The sequence below is a fragment of the Orcinus orca genome, chromosome 17 (genome assembly GCF_937001465.1).
Source record: "Orcinus orca chromosome 17, mOrcOrc1.1, whole genome shotgun sequence".
NCBI lineage: Eukaryota > Metazoa > Chordata > Mammalia > Artiodactyla > Delphinidae > Orcinus > Orcinus orca.
The window spans coordinates 29,135,780-29,157,225 of NC_064575.1; the positions used below are offsets into that span (position 1 = coordinate 29,135,780).

A 21,446-nucleotide genomic window follows, 5' to 3' on the forward strand; every position below is an offset into this window, starting at 1 on the left:
GCACAGATAAACAAAGTCTCTGCTCTTTTGGAATTTATAATGAAAAGGAAAGACAAGCATGAGCACAACTAAATGTAATAAAGGAATAAAAGGAATGCTTTGATAGGTGTACAAATTTTAAAGTGCTATGAGAAACCAAAGAAAAAGCAACTAACTAAGAGGTTACACCTGGGCTAACGTGGAGGCTGAATAGAATTTTAGCAGGATTCTTGGCTGAAGAAAAAATGTGAACAAAAAGCCTATGAATGAAAGCATGGGACTGTCTCACTAACTTCATTAATTCTTTATACAGTTTCCTCCTGTCAACCTGGGACCCTTCTATATTCAAAGCATAATTCTTCCTGGATATAATTTATGATTAACTCTATTTGCCCCTTAACCCAAAATTGTTTTATTTCTTTAATGTGAACATATTTGTGAGATGCCATGTTGATGTGCTTCAAGTTTCCTTGGAGTTAAGTAAATTCATTCCTTCATTCATTCGTCTACTTATTCAGCAAATTTGCCAAGCATTATGTGCTAAGCAATGAGGATTCAATTGTGAGCAAGAAGACAGAGTCCCCATCTTCCCTGAATTTAGTTTTAGACATGTAAACAAATATTCATACTATGTAGTGATAAGGGCCATGATGGAGGAAGTAAAAGGTACTAAAAGCATAGGAGGAGCTTCTAAACCAGACATAGGCCATAATAAGGAAAGGGCCCCCCCTAGAGGAAGTGACCTTGAAGGTAAAACCTGGAGGATGACTGGAATTACCAAGGATTATTTTAGTTCCACAAGAGTATGACCATGTTTTTTTCAACAACCCGAATCCTTAAACCTCTAAGGCCCTATTTTAACTTTGCAATTACACTTCTAAGTCTCTGAGGAAACTGCATTCCCAGATCATATCCATGATAGTAAAACTACCATCTTGAGAGGATATCAATGGAAGGTAGTAACAGTAAATCAGAATTAATGTATTACAGATAGAGTTAAAATTCAGACAAAATTCTTTCTTTACAAGAAATGCGTTTTAAAAAGTGCTTTGCTATCATGAAAACATTTGAACAAGTCCATATGAGTAGGCTCTAAAATTTAATAAATTGTCTTTAATTTTCTTCTGATTAAGTTTTATAGGAATATATTTGCAATGTTTTTTTTTGGGGGGTGTACTTGGTAACAAAGGCTTATGTCCCTTACTTCTCTAGTTTCTCCTATTAATATTAGGAAGGATAATCTTAGGATAGGCTGATGTTCTCTAGGCTGGCTATTTCTTCAAAGTAAGAGTGCAGGAAACTCTTTGTCACAAAAGACAGTATCTACAATAGAACAAAAACTGGCCTGTTTTAAAACCAGAGAGTTCTCATTTCAGTGCCATCTGAAATTTGCTGAGAGAGTCCATCTTAAAAAAGTATTTTTCTGTAACTATATGTAAGGTGACAGACGTTAACTAAATTTGGTGTTGTGATCGTTTCGCAAGGCATACAAAGCTAATACACGAAGCTAATACAATGTTATATGTCAATTATACTTCAATTAAAAAATAATAACTTTAAATGAAAATAAATAAATGCCTCTGATTAGCTGTGTGATCTTACATAAACAGTTAATCTGTCAAAGCCTCCTCTCAAAAAGGAAGGTTGAATTACATCAAATGAAGGACCATTCCAGAATTACAGCTCTAAATTCAGTAGCAGTCTATTTCTTACTCAGGTGATCTTTACTAAATAAGGACTTTAAAAATTATTTGATAATGTCTAGCTCAAAAAGAAGTTTATGAAGTATATCAGAACAAATAACTTATTTCTGTTTAAAAAATTCCTATTATATGTGAAGCATTCATACAATTTTAAGTATATTAGTATGTGAAATAAAAAATTTGTCACCTTGCTCTGCCCTGTGAAAGTAGCCTAAGGCCTGTTAAAAAGACAAAAAAACCAAACTTAATGAAAAATATTAATACAGAGTCAATTTAAAATAAAGCATTTTCTCAAAAGATCTATTCCTATATTAAATATAAGACAGGAAGTAAATTAAAACATCTTAAAAAAAATCTTAAAATAATGGTCCCAAATGTAAAATAGACAGCTAATGGGAAGCAGCCACATAACACAGGGAGATCAGCTCGGTGCTTTGTGACCACCTAGAGGGGTGGGATAGGGAGGGTGGGAGGGAGATGCAAGAGGGAGGAGATACAGGGACATATGTATATGTATAGCTGATTCACTTTGTTATAAAGGAGAAACTAACATACCATTGTAAAGCAATTATACTCCAATAAAGATGCTAAAAAATAATAATAATGGTCAATTCATCAACAGTGAGAGGTTAATATAGCAAAATTGACCATAACACTATTAAATCATCAGAATACGGATTACAATTATGTGGACCATTTCTAGTAATAACTTGACTACTACTTAGAACTCATACCAAACTGGCATCACATGCAGAGAGGAAAGAACATTATCATGTGCAACTCAGATACTTTGACCTTTCTCTTCTTAAATCATAACAGGGACTACCAATAAAAACTAGATAAAATCAAAAGCTGAGTTTATTCAGTGATACATAAGTCGTGCCAATGAATTTTTTAAGTCCTTTATTACTGAAATTCCTGTATAAAATTTTAAGGTCAGTCTGAAACTCCCTGCTGATCATGTCTTTTTTTCTTAGAATGCACATTCTTTTTAATAACAAATATTTCCCAACTCTGTTCTAACTATACAACTAAATATTCTTTGCATCAAATTCTGCGCTATAGCTTCACAGAAAACATTATGATCCAAGTATTGGAACAACTTTTTGAACTGTCTGCTTCCTTACTCTGAAAATTTTGTGATGAGTAAACCCAAAATATTTGCCCAGAAATCCCTTTCAAATTTTATTTTTAACAGGAGAAGCAAAAGGCCTTGGAAATATGAGAGACCATGAGCCTTTCAAACCTGCTGTGAAAAAAAAGTTATAATTACTTTTCATTTATCAATACAAACACATGTTTTAATGTCCAGGTAAATGACTCTTATCTTACGGAATGTGTACCTAAAACATGCTAAGAAGCAAATGCTATATTTCTTGTTCTATTTTATGATTTTTATGTGGTATAGATTTCAAGCAGAAAATGAAGGTAGATTTTAGCCATGGGTTATTTTAGCTGACAATATACCAGAATTATCAGCCACTCACCTAAAACAGAAAAAAAAACACTCACCAGTCACAGATAATAATTATTAATAAGGCTTTCTGATAAGATAGTTGCACTGGATCATTAGAAACCTGCTCAAGTCCCTCACTGATCAGAACACCAGATGTGTGGACACTGTAGAGTGACAGAGCAGTTAAGAAATCAGTACTAACTTAACAAAGGACATCACACTACCTCCTCATAGGTGGAACTAGGAGGAGTTGCAAACAGCATTTCAGCAATTCTTCTTTGATACCAAGGCATTTCAGCAAATGTGTAACACCTATGGGGAAATAAAATGACACGTACATTCAAATTAGTTCTTAAAGAGAACTAAGCATCTTAACAGATATAAAAGGAATCTTCTATTACATGTTTAAACAGTCTGTACTTTCCATAATATCCAGTAGGTTAATATTTGTACTGAATTATCTAGGGACTGATTTATGTTGATCCATCAATTACAGTGTATACTGTGACAGTATAAATAGTAAGTAATATTTATAACAGTAATGATAATACAGTACATCATTCACCTTTTGAGTGCTCACTTTGTGCCAAGTGCTGAGCTAAGTGATTCTCTCATTACTCCTTACAATAACTAAATGAAATAGAATCGTTACCCCTATATTTTTACATAAAAATTAACTCAGAGAAGTTAAAAAAAAATAACAAAACTAAACATGATATACCTAAATAACAATGGCAACCAACAATTTAAAGTCTACATATTTGAAAGGGTGTGGCAAATATTTACCATCCAAAGCTCTTGACAATTTTCTGAAATAAGTAGGAAAAAAAGTGTTGGATCTTTGATTAGGGTCTGAACTCCTTGAGGATGAAACTATTTCATTCATGTTTGCTTGCCAGCATCTTAATTACTGACTGTCCCTCAACTGTCATTAATTCTCAGTAAGTGTTTTCTTAGTTGAATGTGTCCTTTATCCTGAAGGATATTTACTTCTCTTTTAAAAGAGTTTGATATGGGACTTTGCACTGTTACCCCTCATAGAAGACAATAAATACTCAGCTCTGTAGACTACACCCAAAGAAAACAGTGGCAAACCTGTCTCAAGAAAGACTCTCAAAACAGTAAGCATTTAACACATTGGTTTACGCTCATACCAGCAAAATAATGATGTGCTCTGAACAAAGCTTACATAAAAATGGAAAGATACTGAAAGTCAGATTATATTATACCTCAGATGAATCAGACTGTATTTGACACACCTTGAAGATACCAAGACCCTCTTAGGGCATCCTAGTGTATTACTATAGTTAGATTAATCCAATTCCATTTAGTCTGGTAAATAAGAATAGTCTTTCCCAAAAAAAGGAATTTAAAAGTCTAATGAAAAGTTTCAATGCCTTTTTAGTCTTAGTACGTTTCTAAATGATCTGAATAACAATGTTTAACAAGATCACAATCAAATTTAGTTATTTTCTAAATACTAAACACTAAATAACCAGTACAACTGCTAGTTAATATAATGGATTAAACACTCTTGACTGCCAAATAATATTTTTAAACATTTTATATTTTGCTTTTTTATATACTACCAAACAAGATATGTATACATACTACAAAATAAGATCATACTAAAAACCACTGAAATATTTATTTAAAGAAATTTTCTTACCAAATACCCATAAGGTGAATTGCGGTAGCATCTTTAGGGTTGAGTTCAATTGCTTTCTAACAAGAAATGAGAAAAGGAATCATATTTGTTTCCTAAACACCAATAAGTACTTTACTATGTTTGCTGAAGAAACCATGATTAAAAACAATTGCAACTCTGCATTTTAATTTTTCTGATAATCAACAGCAACTTTTTTCCTAATTTTTTTAACACCTTTATTGGAGTATAATTGCTTTACAGTGTTGTGTTAGTTTGTTGTATAACAAAGTGAATCATATATGTATACATATATCCCCCTAACCCCTCCCTCTTGCATCCCTCCTAATTTTTTAATTAAATTTATTTCAGTACACTATCAATGCCTTATACTAAGGTTACTATTTTATAAGATTCAGAGGGACTTCCCTGGTGGTCCAGTGGTTAAGATTCTGCCTGCCAATGCAGGCGACACAGGTTCAATCCCTGGTCCGGGAAGATCCCACATGCCGCCGGAGCAACTAAGCCCATACGCCACAACTACTGAGCCCATGCATCACAACTACTGAGCCCACGTGCCTAGAGCCCATGCTCTGCAACAAGAGAAGCCACCGCAATGAGAAGCCCGTGCACTGCAACGAAGAGTAGCACCCCGTTCACCACAACTAGAGAAAGCCCGTGTGCAGCAACAAAGACCCAGCACAGCCAAAAATAATAAAATAAATAAAATTTTTAAAAAATAAAAAAAAGATTCAGAAAATGATAGGATTTATCAAGATGAAGAAAATACAAAATCTGTAAACAAATCTAATTTTGAAAACTAATAATCTATAGCTCTCAATATTTCTTCTAGATTAAAGGAAAAATAAATAAAGTTCCTTTTTGGCAAATCCTGTATCACTATTGAGTAAAAGTATTCTTTGTTAAAAGAACAAAATACAAAATAATTTTAGAAAGTCTCTTCCTATGTGCAAATTTTGTTTAACTTCCCCATCTACACTTAACAAAGGAAAAATAAATACTACTTGTTCACAGAATTTATTAATTATGTATAATATAAAATATATTGATAAAAGTCTCCCTAATTTCTATTTACTATGTGAAAGTCCTATGTGAACTAATGTAAAGCATAAACTACAGAATAACTTTAAAGAAATGACTCCTCCTTTTACATTATTTTGTTGAAAACCACTCAGGAAATCTCATAGATTAATGTTAATGCTACTAATGATAAAGAAAGTTTTAAAAAAATTAGGACTCCCTAGCTTATGCTTTTCTGTAGACACATATTTTCACTTTCAGTTGATAATGTGTGAGATACACATTTTCAAATATCTGTACTGGTTACCAGAGTGGTTCTGAAGCCAGACCACCAAGGTTTAAATCACAGCTCAATGACTTCTTACTTTTTGACCTTGGCAAGTTCTATATTCTTTCCATGCCTGAGTTTGCTCTTGCATAGGATCAAGAAAGCAGTACACCTACCTTATAGGGTTGTGGTGAAAATTAAATGAACAAGTAACAGGAGGTGCTTAACACAGTAATATTTTCTATCATCAGGATCATCATTATTTTTACCTTTCATAAGTTTCAGACTCTTTATTACCACCACTGATCATAATGTTAGTAACGGACGAGATAATAGCTAAAATAAGGCTAATCAAGTATGACTTAGCAGAAATCCTGTTATCAACAATATGGGTAAGAATCAGCACTGACCTAATTTTTACTTTTCTATAAATAGATATGATTTACATGGCAAAATATATTTTAAAGTATATACAACTTATATTCAAAGCAACCTTTCCCAATCAGCGTTCCACTAGAAAATTAAGCCCTACAAAAAATTATATGAGTAACTACATTTTCCATTCTACCAAGAATGGTACAGAGCTAGTCCATTTTGATGCAAGGAAGAGAAGTTAATTCATCATATACAATCGATGCCTTGGGGCATTACAGTTTAATTTTCTTTTGGGATGGATTGAGAGGGGCTACTCTCAAGCAAACCTTTTCTTTTGTAATTCTTTCTGCCATTAGTTTAAACATCTTCAAAAACAATGCAAAGATAATAATTCCTTATGACTTTAGATGTAATAATGGAATCTGAATAGAAGTAGTATAAATGATCTTTTAGCATGTAAATACTTAACACTGTCATTTTTAAATAACACATACTCATTTGAAAACTTATGAAAAACATTAGTTATTTTTAAATAATCTATAGCCTTCACTGTTTCTTTAAAGTATACATTATATATTTTCTGCAGCATTTCATTATTCACATTGGAAGTTATCTGTCAGGTATTTCTACATCCCAAGGTACAAGTAATTTAAATGATTTATCTAATGACACTAAGTAAATTACTATATTTCACTGAATCTAAGATACCATAAACGTTATGACACATCATTATTTTATATACCACTAAGAAAAAAGCACTGCCAATTATAAGATACCACTGATTATATATAATGCAATCTGATTTCAAAGGTCTTAAAACGTGAAAAATGTATGTTATTAAATTGAAATATATATGTATGTGTATCAATATATACGTATATATGTGTGTTTGTGTGTTTGTGTATATATATACACTACTGATGCCCAAATAAGAAGCTAGGTCTCCTGACTCCTAGTCCAATGTTCTTTTCCACTAGTCATTACATTAACTAGGAATTGAGACTATAATGATAAATATGTTTGTTTTCATCACTTTCTCTTCCTGTGTGTTTTTGAGATGGTCTATAATATCAAAAGACAGGGACTTCCCTGGTGGTGCAATGGTTAAGAATCCAAATGCCAATGCGGGGGACACGGGTTAGAGCCCTGGTCCGGGAAGATCCCACATGCCGCGGAGCAACTAAGCCCATGCGCCCCAACTACTGAGCCTGCGCTCTAGAGCCCGCTAGCCACAACTACTGAGCCCATGTGCCACAACTACTGAAGCCTGTGTACCTACAGCCCGTGCTCCACAACAAAGAGAAGCTACCACAATAAGAAACCCACACACCGCAACAAAGAGTAGCCCCCACTTGCTGCAACTAGAGAAACCCTGTGCATGGCAACAAAGACCCAACCCAGCTAAAAATGAAAGAGAGAGAGAGAGAGGGAGAGAGAGAGAGAGAGAGAAAGAGAGAGAGAGAGAGAGAAAGAGAGAAAAAAAGAAAGAAAGAAAAAAAGAAAGAAAGAAAGAAAGAAATACACTGCAGTTTTTTAGCTGCAGTTTTTTTGTTGTTTGTTTTTGGACAATGGAATAGTGTGTATGCACATCATGAAATATACAAACTCCTGGAGAATTTCTGGCACCTAAGGAAGAGCTTACTATAAATAAGTAAATTAACTTTGGGGGAAATATTAAAACACACACAGAGATCATAATCATATACACTACTATTACCTTTGGGAGTGGTATGTCAATTATATTAGATTGTTAGATGAGACTATACCTCCTGGCACTCAGGACTTTGTATAAGCCTCTCCCACATTCTCTAGTCTTGGCCACGTTACTTGTTTAGGTCGACAGGTTATTACCAAGCATGATGCAAACATGCTTGATAAAAGTTTGCACAATGGAAATTTTCCCTTGGAATGCTCACTCTTGGAAGCCAGCTACCATGCTATAAAGAAGCTTGGGCTACACTACTAAATGATGAGAAGAAAAGTAGAGAGAAACTGTTGTAGATGAGAGTGCATCTTCTATATTCCCGTCCCAGCTGAGGGTCCAGGTGAATGTAGCCCTCTAAATGACCTCAGCCACAACAAGCAGAACAGAAGCACCACTGTGCACAGTTAATCCACAGAACTGTGAGAAATAAATAGTCATTGTTTTAGGCCACTAAGTTTTAGGTGGTTTGCTATACAGCAAGAGATAAGTGAAACAGAAATCAATTCAGAAAACTAATGACTTTTAAAGTTCATCAGTACCTCAAAATGCTCCTTGATCTTGTAGGCATTTGCAATTTTAGCCCTGATTCCTTCATAATCTCCAACATCGCTAATACAGATTGCATACCACTAAAAATAGAAGGAAAAAAAGGAGTAAGAATAATAATACTCAATAGTATTCCATTCAATACAAGGTAAAACTGAGTAACTATTGATATTTATTCCTCAGTAGTCATTTAACAAAAAGCAGAGGACAAAAATTGTATTAAATATACTGGAATATACAAGAAAAAGTAGACATGGCTCTCAAGGAACTTGGACATGTTTTTAGAGAACTATAATACAAGGCAGAGGGTAGTGAATCTCTAAGAAAGTTACCAACACAATGGGGAGATAATTCATATTTATGGTATGAATATAAATTTAGAGAAATGTGCAATTTAATAATTATCGTTTTATTTTCTTATCCTATTTTATTGGAGCTGCTGCTTCTCCCACACCTGCATTGTTATAGTAATAACAGCCACATTTGTCAATTGTGACCTTGTCCCCATACCCATAGCTGGATACAGACCCAAACTGAGATAATCTGAGTTTCTTCCCTAAGAACCAAAACCAAAATATCCAAGCTTCATAAACCCAGATGCTGTGGAAAGTCACAAAACTGAGGATGAGAAAAAAACTAAAGTAAAAAAAGATTTGCAGATAACAGCAAAGAGGAAAGACAATGAAGCCTCAGAGCAATTGAGCCAGTTTCTCCTGAAGCCTAAATGCATCTTGCCTTTGGGTTCTGTGAGATACAATAGTTTCTTATAAACACGCACCATTTCTTTTTGTTTGTGCTTATATCTGTGAAATTTTAATAATTCTAACCATAAAAACGTTAATACTTAAACTTCTGTTTAAATCTATTCTCCACCAAAATCTTTTGTATCTTGATATTTTTATTGAAAATAAAAGAGTATAATTTAAAACCCACACTGACTATGCTCATTTAATCTCCATTGACAGTCACCCAGCTGCCCAAATTCAGATGACTAGAGGTGTCATACAGGGTTTCAAATTTGGTGCTCTGATCTCTTCCCACTTATCAGGGCTCTAGATAAAAATCACCTTCTCTTATGCATTTAACTATCATCTATATCAAAGCAAACACAAACTTATGGATGAATCCTAAACATTCTGCTTAGATTGGCATTTAGTTACTACATAGGACTGTTAATTAATGATCATACCAGCAAGAGCTGATGGTAGGAGCTGTGATCATGGGTGATTTTTATTTCCATATTGGTACTTTTTTCAATTTCCAAAATGTCTATCTTCTGTAATAAGTTTACATTATTTTTAAAGAAAACTTTTATAACAGATAATCTAGCCAAGAAGGGGTAATAGATACTATACCTACCTTCTTGCCTGAAAGGCTAAAATAAGCAGACAAAATATAAGAAATAAAGACTCTCAAGATATTATACACATCAGACACAGTGACATCTCACAGACGAGAAACAAATGAGATGAGCCCTATGGCTGCCCTGGAGAAATTTCTAGGTTGAAGCCCAGGGAGGCAAAATAGGCCAAGCAGTGTCTCTGCTTTGAAGAGATGGAACTGGGAGTCTGGGGAAGCCCAGGTGTCTGGAGTTCACAGAGCAGAATACTGTAGAAGAAACAGCTGACCGGAGCTAGAACTCCAGATGAAGAACTGCAGAGGGTCACCCTTTTCAGCTGAGTAAAGATCATCGCTTGCATATGAAGGGACTATCCAAGGCTGAGAAAAGAACCACCCAAAAGGTTTGGAAATCAAGAGCTCACAAAGATCTAGGAATATCAGTTGTAAGGAAAACAACAACAACAAAAAAGCCCTCCAAATTAAATGCTACTCTAGTCCTGCCTTCTTTCCTGCTGCTTTGAAGATCCTCTTTGACAGTTCCTTGACGCTGAAAAATTACACTGATGAAGGAAAAAGACCTAAACAAAGGGAAAGAATGCATAAGTTCATGGATTGGAAGATATCTTTAAGATGGTGATAGTCCCCAAATTGATCTACAAATTCAATGAAATCTCTTTGAAAAATCCAACTGGCATCTTTGCAGAACTTTACAAGCTGATCCTAAAGTTCATACAGAAATTCAAGGGACTGAGAATAGTCAAAGAAAGTCAAAACAAAAGAAGAACAAAGTTGGAGGACTCACACTTCTTTGTTTCAAAACTTACTACCAAGCAATAGTAATCAAGACATTGTGGTACTAGCAAAAGGATACACACTGACCAATGGAATAGAACTGAGAGCTCAAAAATATACCCATACAGGGCTTCCCTGGTGGCGCAGTGGTTGAGGGTCCGCCTGCCGATGCAGGGGACGCGGGATTGTGCCCTGGTCCGGGAGGATCCCACGTGCCACAGAGCGGCTGGGCCCATGAGCCATGGCCGCTGAGCCTGCGCGTCCGGAGCCTGTGCTCCGCAACGGGAGAGGCCACAGCGGTGAGAGGCCCGCGTACCGCAAAAAAAAACCAAAAAAAACAACAAAAAAAAACCCCATACATTTATGTTGAACTGATTTTCATCAAGGATGCCAAGACCGTTCAGTGGAGAAAGAATAATCTTTTCAACAAATGGTAGTAGGACAACTGGATATATACATGCCAAAGAATGAATTTGGACTCCTACCTCTCACCATGCATAAAAGTTAAGTCCAAATGTACCAAAGACCTAAATGTAAGAACTAAAAAATATAAAACTCTTAGAAAGAAACATAGGTGAAAACGTCTGTAACACTGGATTGGGCAAGTTTTTTAGATATGACATCAAAAGCACAAGCAATCAAAGAACAATAAATATATTGGACCTTATCAAAATTAAAACCTTTTGCAAAGAACACTATTAAGAAAGTGAAAAGACAAGCCACAGGATGGGAGAAAATATTTGCAAGTCATATATCTAACAAGGGACTAGTATACAGAAAATATTCTCTTACAATTCAACAATAAAAAGACAAGTTTAAAAATGGGCAAAGGGCTTCCCTAGTGGCGCAGTGGTTGAGAGTCCGCCTGCCGATGCAGGGGACACAGGTTCGTGCCCTGGTCTGGGAAGCTCCCACATGCTGCGGAGTGGCTAGGCCCATGAGCCATGGCCACTGAGCCTGCGCGTCCGGAGCCTGTGCTCCGCAACAGGAGAGGCCACAACAGTGAGAGGCCCGCGTACCGCAAAAAAATAAATAAATAAAAATGGGCAAAGAATTTAAATAGACATTTTCTCCAAGGAATATATACAAACGTCCGATAAGTATATGAAAAGATGTTCAATATCACTATTCATTAGGAAAATGCAAATCAAAACCATGATGAGATACCACTTCACATCTGCTAAGATGGCTATAATTTTTTAAAATGGACAATAACAAGTGTTGGCAAGGATGTGGAAAAACTGGAACCCTCATACACTGCTCGTGGCAATGTAAAATGGTACAGCTACTTTGGAAAATAATTTGACAGTTCCTCAAAAAGAATTACATAGAATGACCACATGAACCAGTAATTCCACTACTAGGTATATACTCAAAATAATTTAAAACAGATATTTAAACAAATACTTGTGCACGAATGTTGATAGCTACACTATAAGCAATAGCCAAATGTGGAAATAAATGTCCATCAACTAATGAATGGATAAACAAAATGTGGTATACAATGAAATATTATTCATCCATAAAAAAGAATAAAGTACTGATAAATGCTGCAAGGTGAATGGACTTCAAAAACAAGTGAAAGATGTCAGACACAAATTATCCCATATTGTATGATTCCACTTCTATGAAATATCCAGAGTAGGTAAAGCCATAGGGACAGAAAGCAGATTAGTGGTTGTCAGGAGCTGGGAATAAGAGGGAATAGAGAGTGACTGTTTAATGGGTAGAGGGTTTCCTTTTGAGGTGATGAAAATGTTTTGGAACTAGAGAGAGGTAACTATTGCATAACACTGTAAATGTATAAATGCCAATGGTATAAGAATGTGAAATGTATAAAATGGTTACTTTTATGTTATGTGAATTTACCTCAATTAAAAAAATAAATAAAAGCAGGTGTTCACACAAAAACTTGTATGGAATTATTTATAGTAGCATTATTCATAATAGCCAAAAAGTGGAAACAACCCAAATGCCCATCAGCTGATAAATGAATAAACAGAAATGGTATTTCCATACAATGGAGTATCATTCAGCCATAAAAAGGAATGAAGTACTGTCATATACTCAGCATGGATGAACGTTGTTCATCCATGGCTAAGTGAAAGAAGCCAGACACACAAAGGCCACATACTGTATGATTTCATTTACATGAAATGTTCAGAATAGGCAAATTAAAAGAGACAGAAAGTAGCTCAGTGCTTGCCAGGGGACAGGAGCAGGAGACAACTGGGACTAACTTGTTATAGATATGGGGTTTGTTTTGGGGGTAATTGACGTGTTCCAGAATTAGATAGTGGTGAAGGTTGAACAACATAGTAAAATATGCTACAAACCACTGAAGTGTATACATTGCAATGGTGAATTTTATATAATGTGAAGAATATAAAACAAGTAAAAATAAAAGAAAGAATTAGCATCTCCTTACAAGAAGTATATGTTAAATATAAAGGCACAAATAAAAGTAGAAGGACAGAAAAGGATGTAACATGCTAACAATCAAAAGAAAACAAGAGTGGTTACATTAATATCAGACAAGGTAGACTATAAAACCAAGAATATTTCTAGAGATAAAGAAGATCATTTTACAATGATAAAGAGGTCAACACATCAAGAAAATATAACAATGCTAAATGTTTATAGTCCTAATAACAGCACTTTAAAATACATGGTGCAAAAACTAAGAAAACTGCAAATAGAAACAGATAAATTTACAATTATACTTGGAGATTTCAGCATCCCTCTGTGAATAATTTATAGAAGTAGACAGAAAATCAGTAAGGATATAGAAGATTCAAACACCACTATCACTATCAACCAACTTGACCTGAATGACAACAGCTGAATAAATATTCTTTTCATGTGCAAAAAGAACATTTACAAATATGGACCATATTCTGGGCCATAAAACAAGTCTCAGCAAATTTAAAGGGTCTGTATGTTTAATCCTTAATATGAACAAGTAGTGGTGGAAGTGGGGGGTGGGGGGGAGACAGAACCATCCCCTAAAGGGAGCATCTGGAAATGCATGGAGACAGAATTTGGTTGTCACAATGACTTGGGGGCTCCACTGAGGACAGTCTACTATGATAAAGTGATGTCCTAATCCAAAATACCAATAATGTCCCCTAGTCTCCCCACAGTATCCACTGAATAACATTCTAAACCAGTCAGGAAATCCAGAAGCTAGTGGAGTTACATGTAAAAAGTTATACTAGATCTCAGCTGTCCAGCTGCTATACTCCTACCTCCACATAAAACAAATATAATGTGAGGAAAAAGAGAAAACGTTTGTCCAGTGTTTGTACTACTAGAAATAAAGACAGAGGTAATTCATGAAACTACTAACACTTTGGTTTAAAAATAAGCCTTCACAAAAGTAATTTATCAAACACACTAATGAACTTAGAATAAATGTTCAAGAATGCAAAGAACTACTTCTTTTTTAAAAAAATGTTATAAAAATAAACCTCTTCCCTACTTCTTTAAAAGAGAACTATTTCTTTCCTATGTAAATTAGAGACAATAGATAAGTACAGACCAATGTCGCTCTCAGTACATGGTAACAGTTGCAGTACTGTAAGCACCTCACCTTATGAGCTGCAAAACTTGATTCATTTTTTTCTAGTGCCCTTTTTGCATACTCTAGGGCTTCATACACCAAGAGCTTTTTCTCCTCTTCTGCGGTTCCACTGAGTTGAGCTATATCACGTGATGCCCGTGCCAAACGCCACAGTAACTCTGCATCTTCACTGATTTGAAATAATTATAAAACAACCATTTTAGCTCAATTTTAAAATTGTTAAAGGTCATATCACTAATGAATACATACGGTCTTTCAGGTCAGTGAGGATACAGCGAGCAATATGATATCAAAATCCATTTTTCATGTTAAATTTATTATTTTCTACCATACAAAAACTGTATTTGACAAAATTTCCTATAAAATATCCAATATTATACATAAACATTAACTTATAATATCTAAAATACTAACTTCCTTAGAAAATATCTGTATTTGAATTCTCTGAACACTTTCCCTACAAAATTCAACATATAACTTAAAGCTTGACTTCAGTGGCACTGTGCTTCAGACAGCTAACTGGTTCAGACAGTACTATAAAATACATAAATTTATAGACAAGATCATGCTCTATAAACAAAATGCTGTATCCACAGCTCCAAATACAGTACCTGGCACACAAAAAATATACTATAAATATCTGTGAATGAATGAATGATTAAATATAATGTAATCTCAAAATAAATCTTAACTTTGAATGTATCATCCATGCCATGATGCATGAAATATTTACAGCTTTGGACTCCTTGAAAAACTGCCACTTAAATATAGTTATATAAGACTTGAAATGGCTAATAAATAAAACAGAAACCAAGGTTAAAAGTTAGGAATATTTCTTTAAAAACTAACCTTAAATTCCTTTTTATTAAATGTTTGTCTTTAAGCCTACTACATTATACATTTCTTAACAAAAATACTATTCACATAAAGTTGAATCAAACTAAAGGTAGCAATAGTATATCTATAATTCAATGAATATGGAATAACTACCTTGTAGCTTACTTTTCAAGTAATTACTAAAATGACTATAAAATGCCAAGCTAACCACCTCAAGTTACTCAGGGGACAATGGAGAAGGAAAGTTGGATCCTATAGATATTTAGGAGGTAAAATTGATGGGTCTTGGGGGGAAAACTGGTTTGGGGAATATAAGAAAGGTAGTTGAAAATGACTCAATATTTTTAGTTCAGGAGATGAGGTAAATCAGTGATCTGGAAATGCCATCTAGCCTGATTTGACTTATTTTATTGGGCTGAGTCTCCCTCCTTCTCCATCCTTCCCCCAAAAATGAGGTCACATTAATACACCAGACTAAGCATGTAAGCTAATACTAAAAATAGAAAAAGGAGGTATTTTTAGTTCCTCTATGAGACTGTGCTTCACAGTGATAACACAGATATCATTCAATGGTGACAAAAAAATCATCCTAGCTCATTCAAATCCTAAACCAATATGAAATTACTTTAGAATAAATGAGAAATATACAATATAGATAAGATAAACATCTATTCAATGACTACCTTGTATTCAAAGCAAAATAACAAAATGAAAAAAAATTTCAACATTCAACTAGAATAGGCAGAACCACCTTTTCTGAATCAATGAGATATATGTAGCACTTTTGAGTCACTTAACATTAAGAAAAAAATCATACTATAAATTAAACTCTAAGAAGTATTATTTTGAAGTAAAAACTTGTAAAAACTATAAAAATTCCAAGCACCAAGAATATTTTAATTGTTAAATAACAAAAAATTTCAGGAAACCGCAAACCCAGGCCTATCATACATAGCCCACCTTTCCTTGTACTGGGATAGCAACTGGTAAAGTTTTTCTGTTTCTCCACTTTCATATAGGTAGTCTGCTTGTTCAAGGATCTCTTCAACTCTGAAGACTATAAAAGAAAAAGGCTCAATAAAGTAGGTCTTCCCAAGCCAGATGGCAATAATTCTAAGAAACATGAACACTTTTATATAGAAGCAAAAGAAATTAGATACAGAAATCACCTATAAAGAAAGATGAGAAATTATGAACAACTGAGATGTAAGTATAGTAGAAATAAGTATGAAGCTATCACACATAATAAGTGGTTTATTAAAACCTTGGAAAATAAAAAATTAGAAAACTTATTCTGGTACTAATTTAATATGACACATTTTAAAAAATGAAAAAAGTAATTTTCTGTGAGGAATTTATAGTACCCTTACCCTCCACACAAAGCCTTTGTTATTGTTGCCGCTGTGAAGTAAAAATCCACTGCAGAAAATGATATGATATCCACTTACAGCACGGAAAATTATTAATTTGAGTGGAATGCAACACACTGTTTTACTAGATTCTTTTTATGATCTAACTTATACAGACATTATTATGGAAAAAGAGTCAAATCTGTCATCAAAAAATTTAGATGAAGTTAACTACACAGAGGATCTGAAACTTAAATTAGAGGCACTATGCTCCAACCAACTCATTAATGAGTTTAGATATTACAACAAAAACCATAAAACTTATAGACAGTGTAATGCTCTAAAAAAGTTAACTAGTTACTAAAAAACCCAGTTAGTCTGAATTTCAGATATTCCAATTATTACTAATGAACACACACATTTAATTTTGTCTTCTATAAGGGTGCTGTATTACTTAGTCTTATGTATAAGCCAACATTCCAATATGTTCAGTAAAGTTACTTTATTATTTATCTTAGTATGCTTTAATCATAGTGTATGGGGCTAAAAAATTTTTTTTTCATTTAAGTATAGTTGGTGTACAATATTATATGTTACATGTGCACTAAAATTTTTTTTAAGTTTATGAAAAATTAAAATCTAGACCAGCAAAAATAACCTCATAAATATATGACACAACTATGTAAACTGAAGTATTTTTTAAGTTAAAATCATCATGTAATTATACTAATTTAAGAAAAATTAAATGACAACAGCAAAGAAACCCTAAAATAAAGATTTTTTTTCCTCTATAATCCTACTTCAGTCTGGTTAGGTGCTATAGTTTAGTAATATTCTCATGGCCGGTTAATTTTCTTAAGTTTGCTTTCATTCTATTCTATATTTTTATCAGTGGCTGATTTTCCATATTTGGGTTATAAAAAGCCAAAGATTCTTAAAGAGTAAGTAGTAGGAAGTAAATAGTCTCAGCATTCTTAGCCGATATTTGTGGTTGGCAAAATAATGGCCCCAGACAAGTCCATATCTCAACCCCTGGACCTGTGAAAACGTACAGGTTACTAGGGCAAAGGGGAATTAAGCTTGTAGATGGAATTAAGGTTGCTAATTAGCTAACCTTAAAATAGTAAATTATCTTAGCCAGGTGGGTCCAGTATAATCACAAGAGTCCTTATAAGCAGAAGCAGGAAGCAGAAGAAGCAAGTCACAGCTGGTATGACAATGGAAACAAAGTCAGATACACTTACTTAGGAATAGGAATAGTAAAAACAAAAAAATGTAAGTATCATCCACCATCTGGATGCTAAATAAAAAGCTGGAGGGCTAAATAAACAGGGGAGTCACTATACCCCATTTCCTTTTTCCATCTTTTACGAATTCAGGTTTATTCAAGTTTGTTATACAATCCTATAACTACTATCTCTTCAGTAACTTCAGAATGGTAGCTTTAACAACTTTAAAGCATGAGCTCCTTCTGAATTTCCCAAAGTTTTTCTGCACTCTTTTTCAAACGGGCCTCCTCTTCAGAGGTCAGCTTTATCTTTGTAAGGTGTGCAATACCATTCTCTCCCAGAATACAAGGAACACTAAGGAACACTTCATTTATTCCATAGAGGTCCTTACTTACGGTGGAAACTCTCCTGAGACTCTTAAAAATGCTTTCTGTTAAATCAGCTAAAGTTAGGCCAATGGCCCAATTAATATAAACTTTCCTTTTAACCATTTCATAGCCATAGGTAATCACTTCTTTGTGGACATTTTTCCACTGTTCAGGATCTTTATCTGTTCCTATATCTGAGTTTAGATCCTTCAGAGGGACACGGCAATGTTAACTCCACTCCACACAGGTACACTTAAGTTTCCATGTTTACCAATGGTTATAGATCCATCTACAACAGCTTTCACAGTGGATAGCAAGCCTTTGCCCAATGAAGAAATGGATATGGGTAGACTTCAGATTACAGCCACTTCCCAAAAACCATGTTGTTCCAGTAACATGGTTTTTGGGAAAGGCACTCAACTTCCAAGCTACGTAATTAAGATACCCACTGGATTGGAAGCAAATATCAGTTTGCAGCCAGGACTACACTGGGTAATACAAGAAATCATTATGTTAAAGATGGGCACATTTTACTTGACTACATCAAAGTGTGTTTCTCTTTTTCTTGGGTATGCACCTGCTGTGATAATCACTAGGTTGGAGTTTGCAGTGACAAGGTAATCTTTGCTGGAAACAATATTTGGCATTTTCATGAAAGGGCTGCCATGTTGAAGAGCCAGTGTCTCACCCTTCAGTTTGCCTTCATCAACATCCACAAAGGCAAGTTCATCACTCAAGCCTTTTAATAAGATGCTATTAGCACAGGCCATGACAACTAATCCAGTTCCTATAATGGAGATCTTATTGTGATGAACGGTTTCCTCTGAAGTGAAATTCTTAATAAGTTCACACTTGACAGTAGCCATCTTGGAAACGGGAGTGAAGGGTCAGCCATTGCTCAGCAGGATGTGTGAGTCTGGCTAGGACACAGAGCAATCTCTGGGCAAGGGGGCCTACCCATTTGGTGATCCACAGGACTCCTGTAGCCCAGTTCATGGCCATTCACTCAAGAGGTGGAGGAAGAAAATGGAGGAAAGCCACATCAAAGTACCTTGAAGTACAAAGTCAGGAAACAGTTGACCGTTTGACACTCCCCCTTACCCTCTACTACTGTGTCTGTGCAAGGCCACAGCCCAGATCATGCAGGCCTCACAGGGGCCTAGCACCTTACCAAATATGCAGTAATTTTCTGGCATTAGGACACTTCTGAAAAAACCAACTATGATCATTAAGGCTATAAATAATTTTGACTTTGCCTTTCAAAGTGCCATATTTTGTTCCCTAGGGAAGCCCTAAAACTTTGCACTCATTTCTGTAATGGTGCTAAAGCTCACTGAAACTAAGTGTGATAGACATGAAAAGAAATAGGTAAGGTTTCTGCTCTGGTACTTTGAAGAAGTTTAACTTTTTGAGCTCCTTTTCAAAAATTAATATAATGGGGCACACACACAGAAAAATCTTAAAAGTGCAACCACTGGGCACATCTCTCAAGGATGCTTTAAAAAAAATTAATATTGTAATGTGAAAATATGGCTCCTCCTAACTACTTTACAAGGTTGCTGTGAGAGTTAAAGTTTTGATGAAAAGTCTAGGGAGCTTTAAAAAGCTGAGTTTTAAGTATTTGCCAAAATATGTCATTAAGCCAGTGATAAAACCAAGTCCTCTACTTTGTCTTTCATGAAAATAAATGATACATTAAACGAAAGAAAAGATAAAACAAAAACGTAGCAATTCAAGCATCTGCTTTTTTAAAAATATAAGAATAGTCATGGGCAAATGAAATCAACAAATAACTAGTACTCTTTAGCTATTCTCAAATTCTTCATCTACTAGAACTTTAATAAGAACATCTATTCAAAATCAAGTCTCTTCTTTCCCAAGTACCTTCTTGATAGTTAAAAAGTGAGGACTGTGAAAAACAAAAAGGCTTATTAACTCATAAATTAAAAGTTTTTCTTGGGGCTTCCCTGGTGGCGCAGTGGTTAAAAGTCCACCTGCTGATGCAGGGGACATGGGTTCGTGCCCCGGTCCAGGAAGATCCCACATGCCGCAGAGCGGCTGGGCCCGTGAGCCATGGCCGCTGACCCTGCGCTTCCGGAGCCTGTGCTCCGCAATGGGAGAGGCCACAACAGTGAGAGGCCTGCGTACCGCAAAAAAAAAAAAAAGTTTTTCTCTAATAGACTGAATTTTGGCTCTGTCTACATACACAACTGGTTTAACTAAATTTAATGTTTTAAATATGGCAAGTCTTATTTTATGTTTATATATCTATAGTTTTCTAAATTAAAAAATAAAAAATTTGATGGAATTTTTCTATTTTTCAGCCAGTTACTTGATATTTAGTACCAAATTGCATTCTGTTTATAAATAAAATGTTTTTATTTCAAAGTAATTGGACTTTTCTTAACTACATCAAGAAGAATTAACACCTCGGCATTAAGGAAACAAAAGAATCATTGTATCATTAAAAAGTAGGCACAGCCAAATAAATACATAATAAATAAATATTTAAAAAAATAGAGGTTGGCAAACTTTTTCTATAAAGATCCAGAGAGTAAATATTTTAAGAGCAAATATTCTTTGTGGGCCAGATATGGTCTCTGTGGTATATTCTTCCCCCCCAGTCCCACAACCCCTCCACCCTTTAAAAATGTAAAAAACATTCTTAGCCCAAGGGTCCTACAAAACTATAAAGTACTGAGTATTTCTCACTGAAGGAGCTCTAGCTGCCGGAAGACATTTTATATATTTGAATAGATAATGCAACTAACATATTAGAGGCTAGATTACTTTCTGCTTTTCTCTAGTTGTCAGTCTGATATATATACATATACATATGTATATATATATATGTCTGTCCACAATAGAGACATACAGACAAGTAGAGACAAGTAGAGAAAAGCAGAAAATAATCTAGCCTCTAACATGTTAGCTGCATTATCTATTCAAAAATAATAAGTTATAGGGCTTCCCTGGTGGTGCAGTGGTTGAGAGTCCGCCTGCCGATGCAGGGGACACGGGTTCGTGCCCCGGTCTGGGAGGATCCCACATGCCGCGGAGTGGCTGGGCCCGTGAGCCATGGCCGCTGAGTCTGCGCGTCTGGAGCCTGTGCTCCGCAACAGGAGAGGCCACAGCAGTGAGACACCCGCGTACCGCAAAAATAATAATAATAATAAGTTATTAACAAAATATAACAAACACAAACAACTCTAAGTGTTCCTGATGTTTA

The 21,446-nt window shown here is 34.9% G+C and overlaps 1 protein-coding gene and 1 pseudogene across 5 annotated transcripts in view; both read right to left on the bottom strand.

The window, feature by feature from the left end:
• The window catches only part of RMDN1 (regulator of microtubule dynamics 1), a 46,488-nt gene that overhangs the window by 9,921 nt on the left and 15,121 nt on the right, over nt 1-21,446 (bottom strand). For 4 of the 5 annotated variants that reach the window (XM_049700402.1, XM_012535336.3, XM_033439808.2 and 1 more), the window contains 6 exons: nt 16,232-16,328; nt 14,444-14,603; nt 8,712-8,801; nt 4,808-4,863; nt 3,363-3,450; nt 1,870-1,900 (listed from right to left, as the gene is read on the bottom strand). In XM_049700402.1, coding sequence (XP_049556359.1) covers nt 1,870-1,900; nt 3,363-3,450; nt 4,808-4,863; nt 8,712-8,801; nt 14,444-14,603; nt 16,232-16,328 — 522 coding nt within the window. The remainder of the gene's footprint in view (nt 1-1,869; nt 1,901-3,362; nt 3,451-4,807; nt 4,864-8,711; nt 8,802-14,443; nt 14,604-16,231; nt 16,329-21,446) is intronic. The other variant, XM_033439807.2, reaches the window with a different exon arrangement.
• On the bottom strand, nt 16,349-21,441 carry LOC117203781 (L-lactate dehydrogenase A-like 6A; annotated as a pseudogene).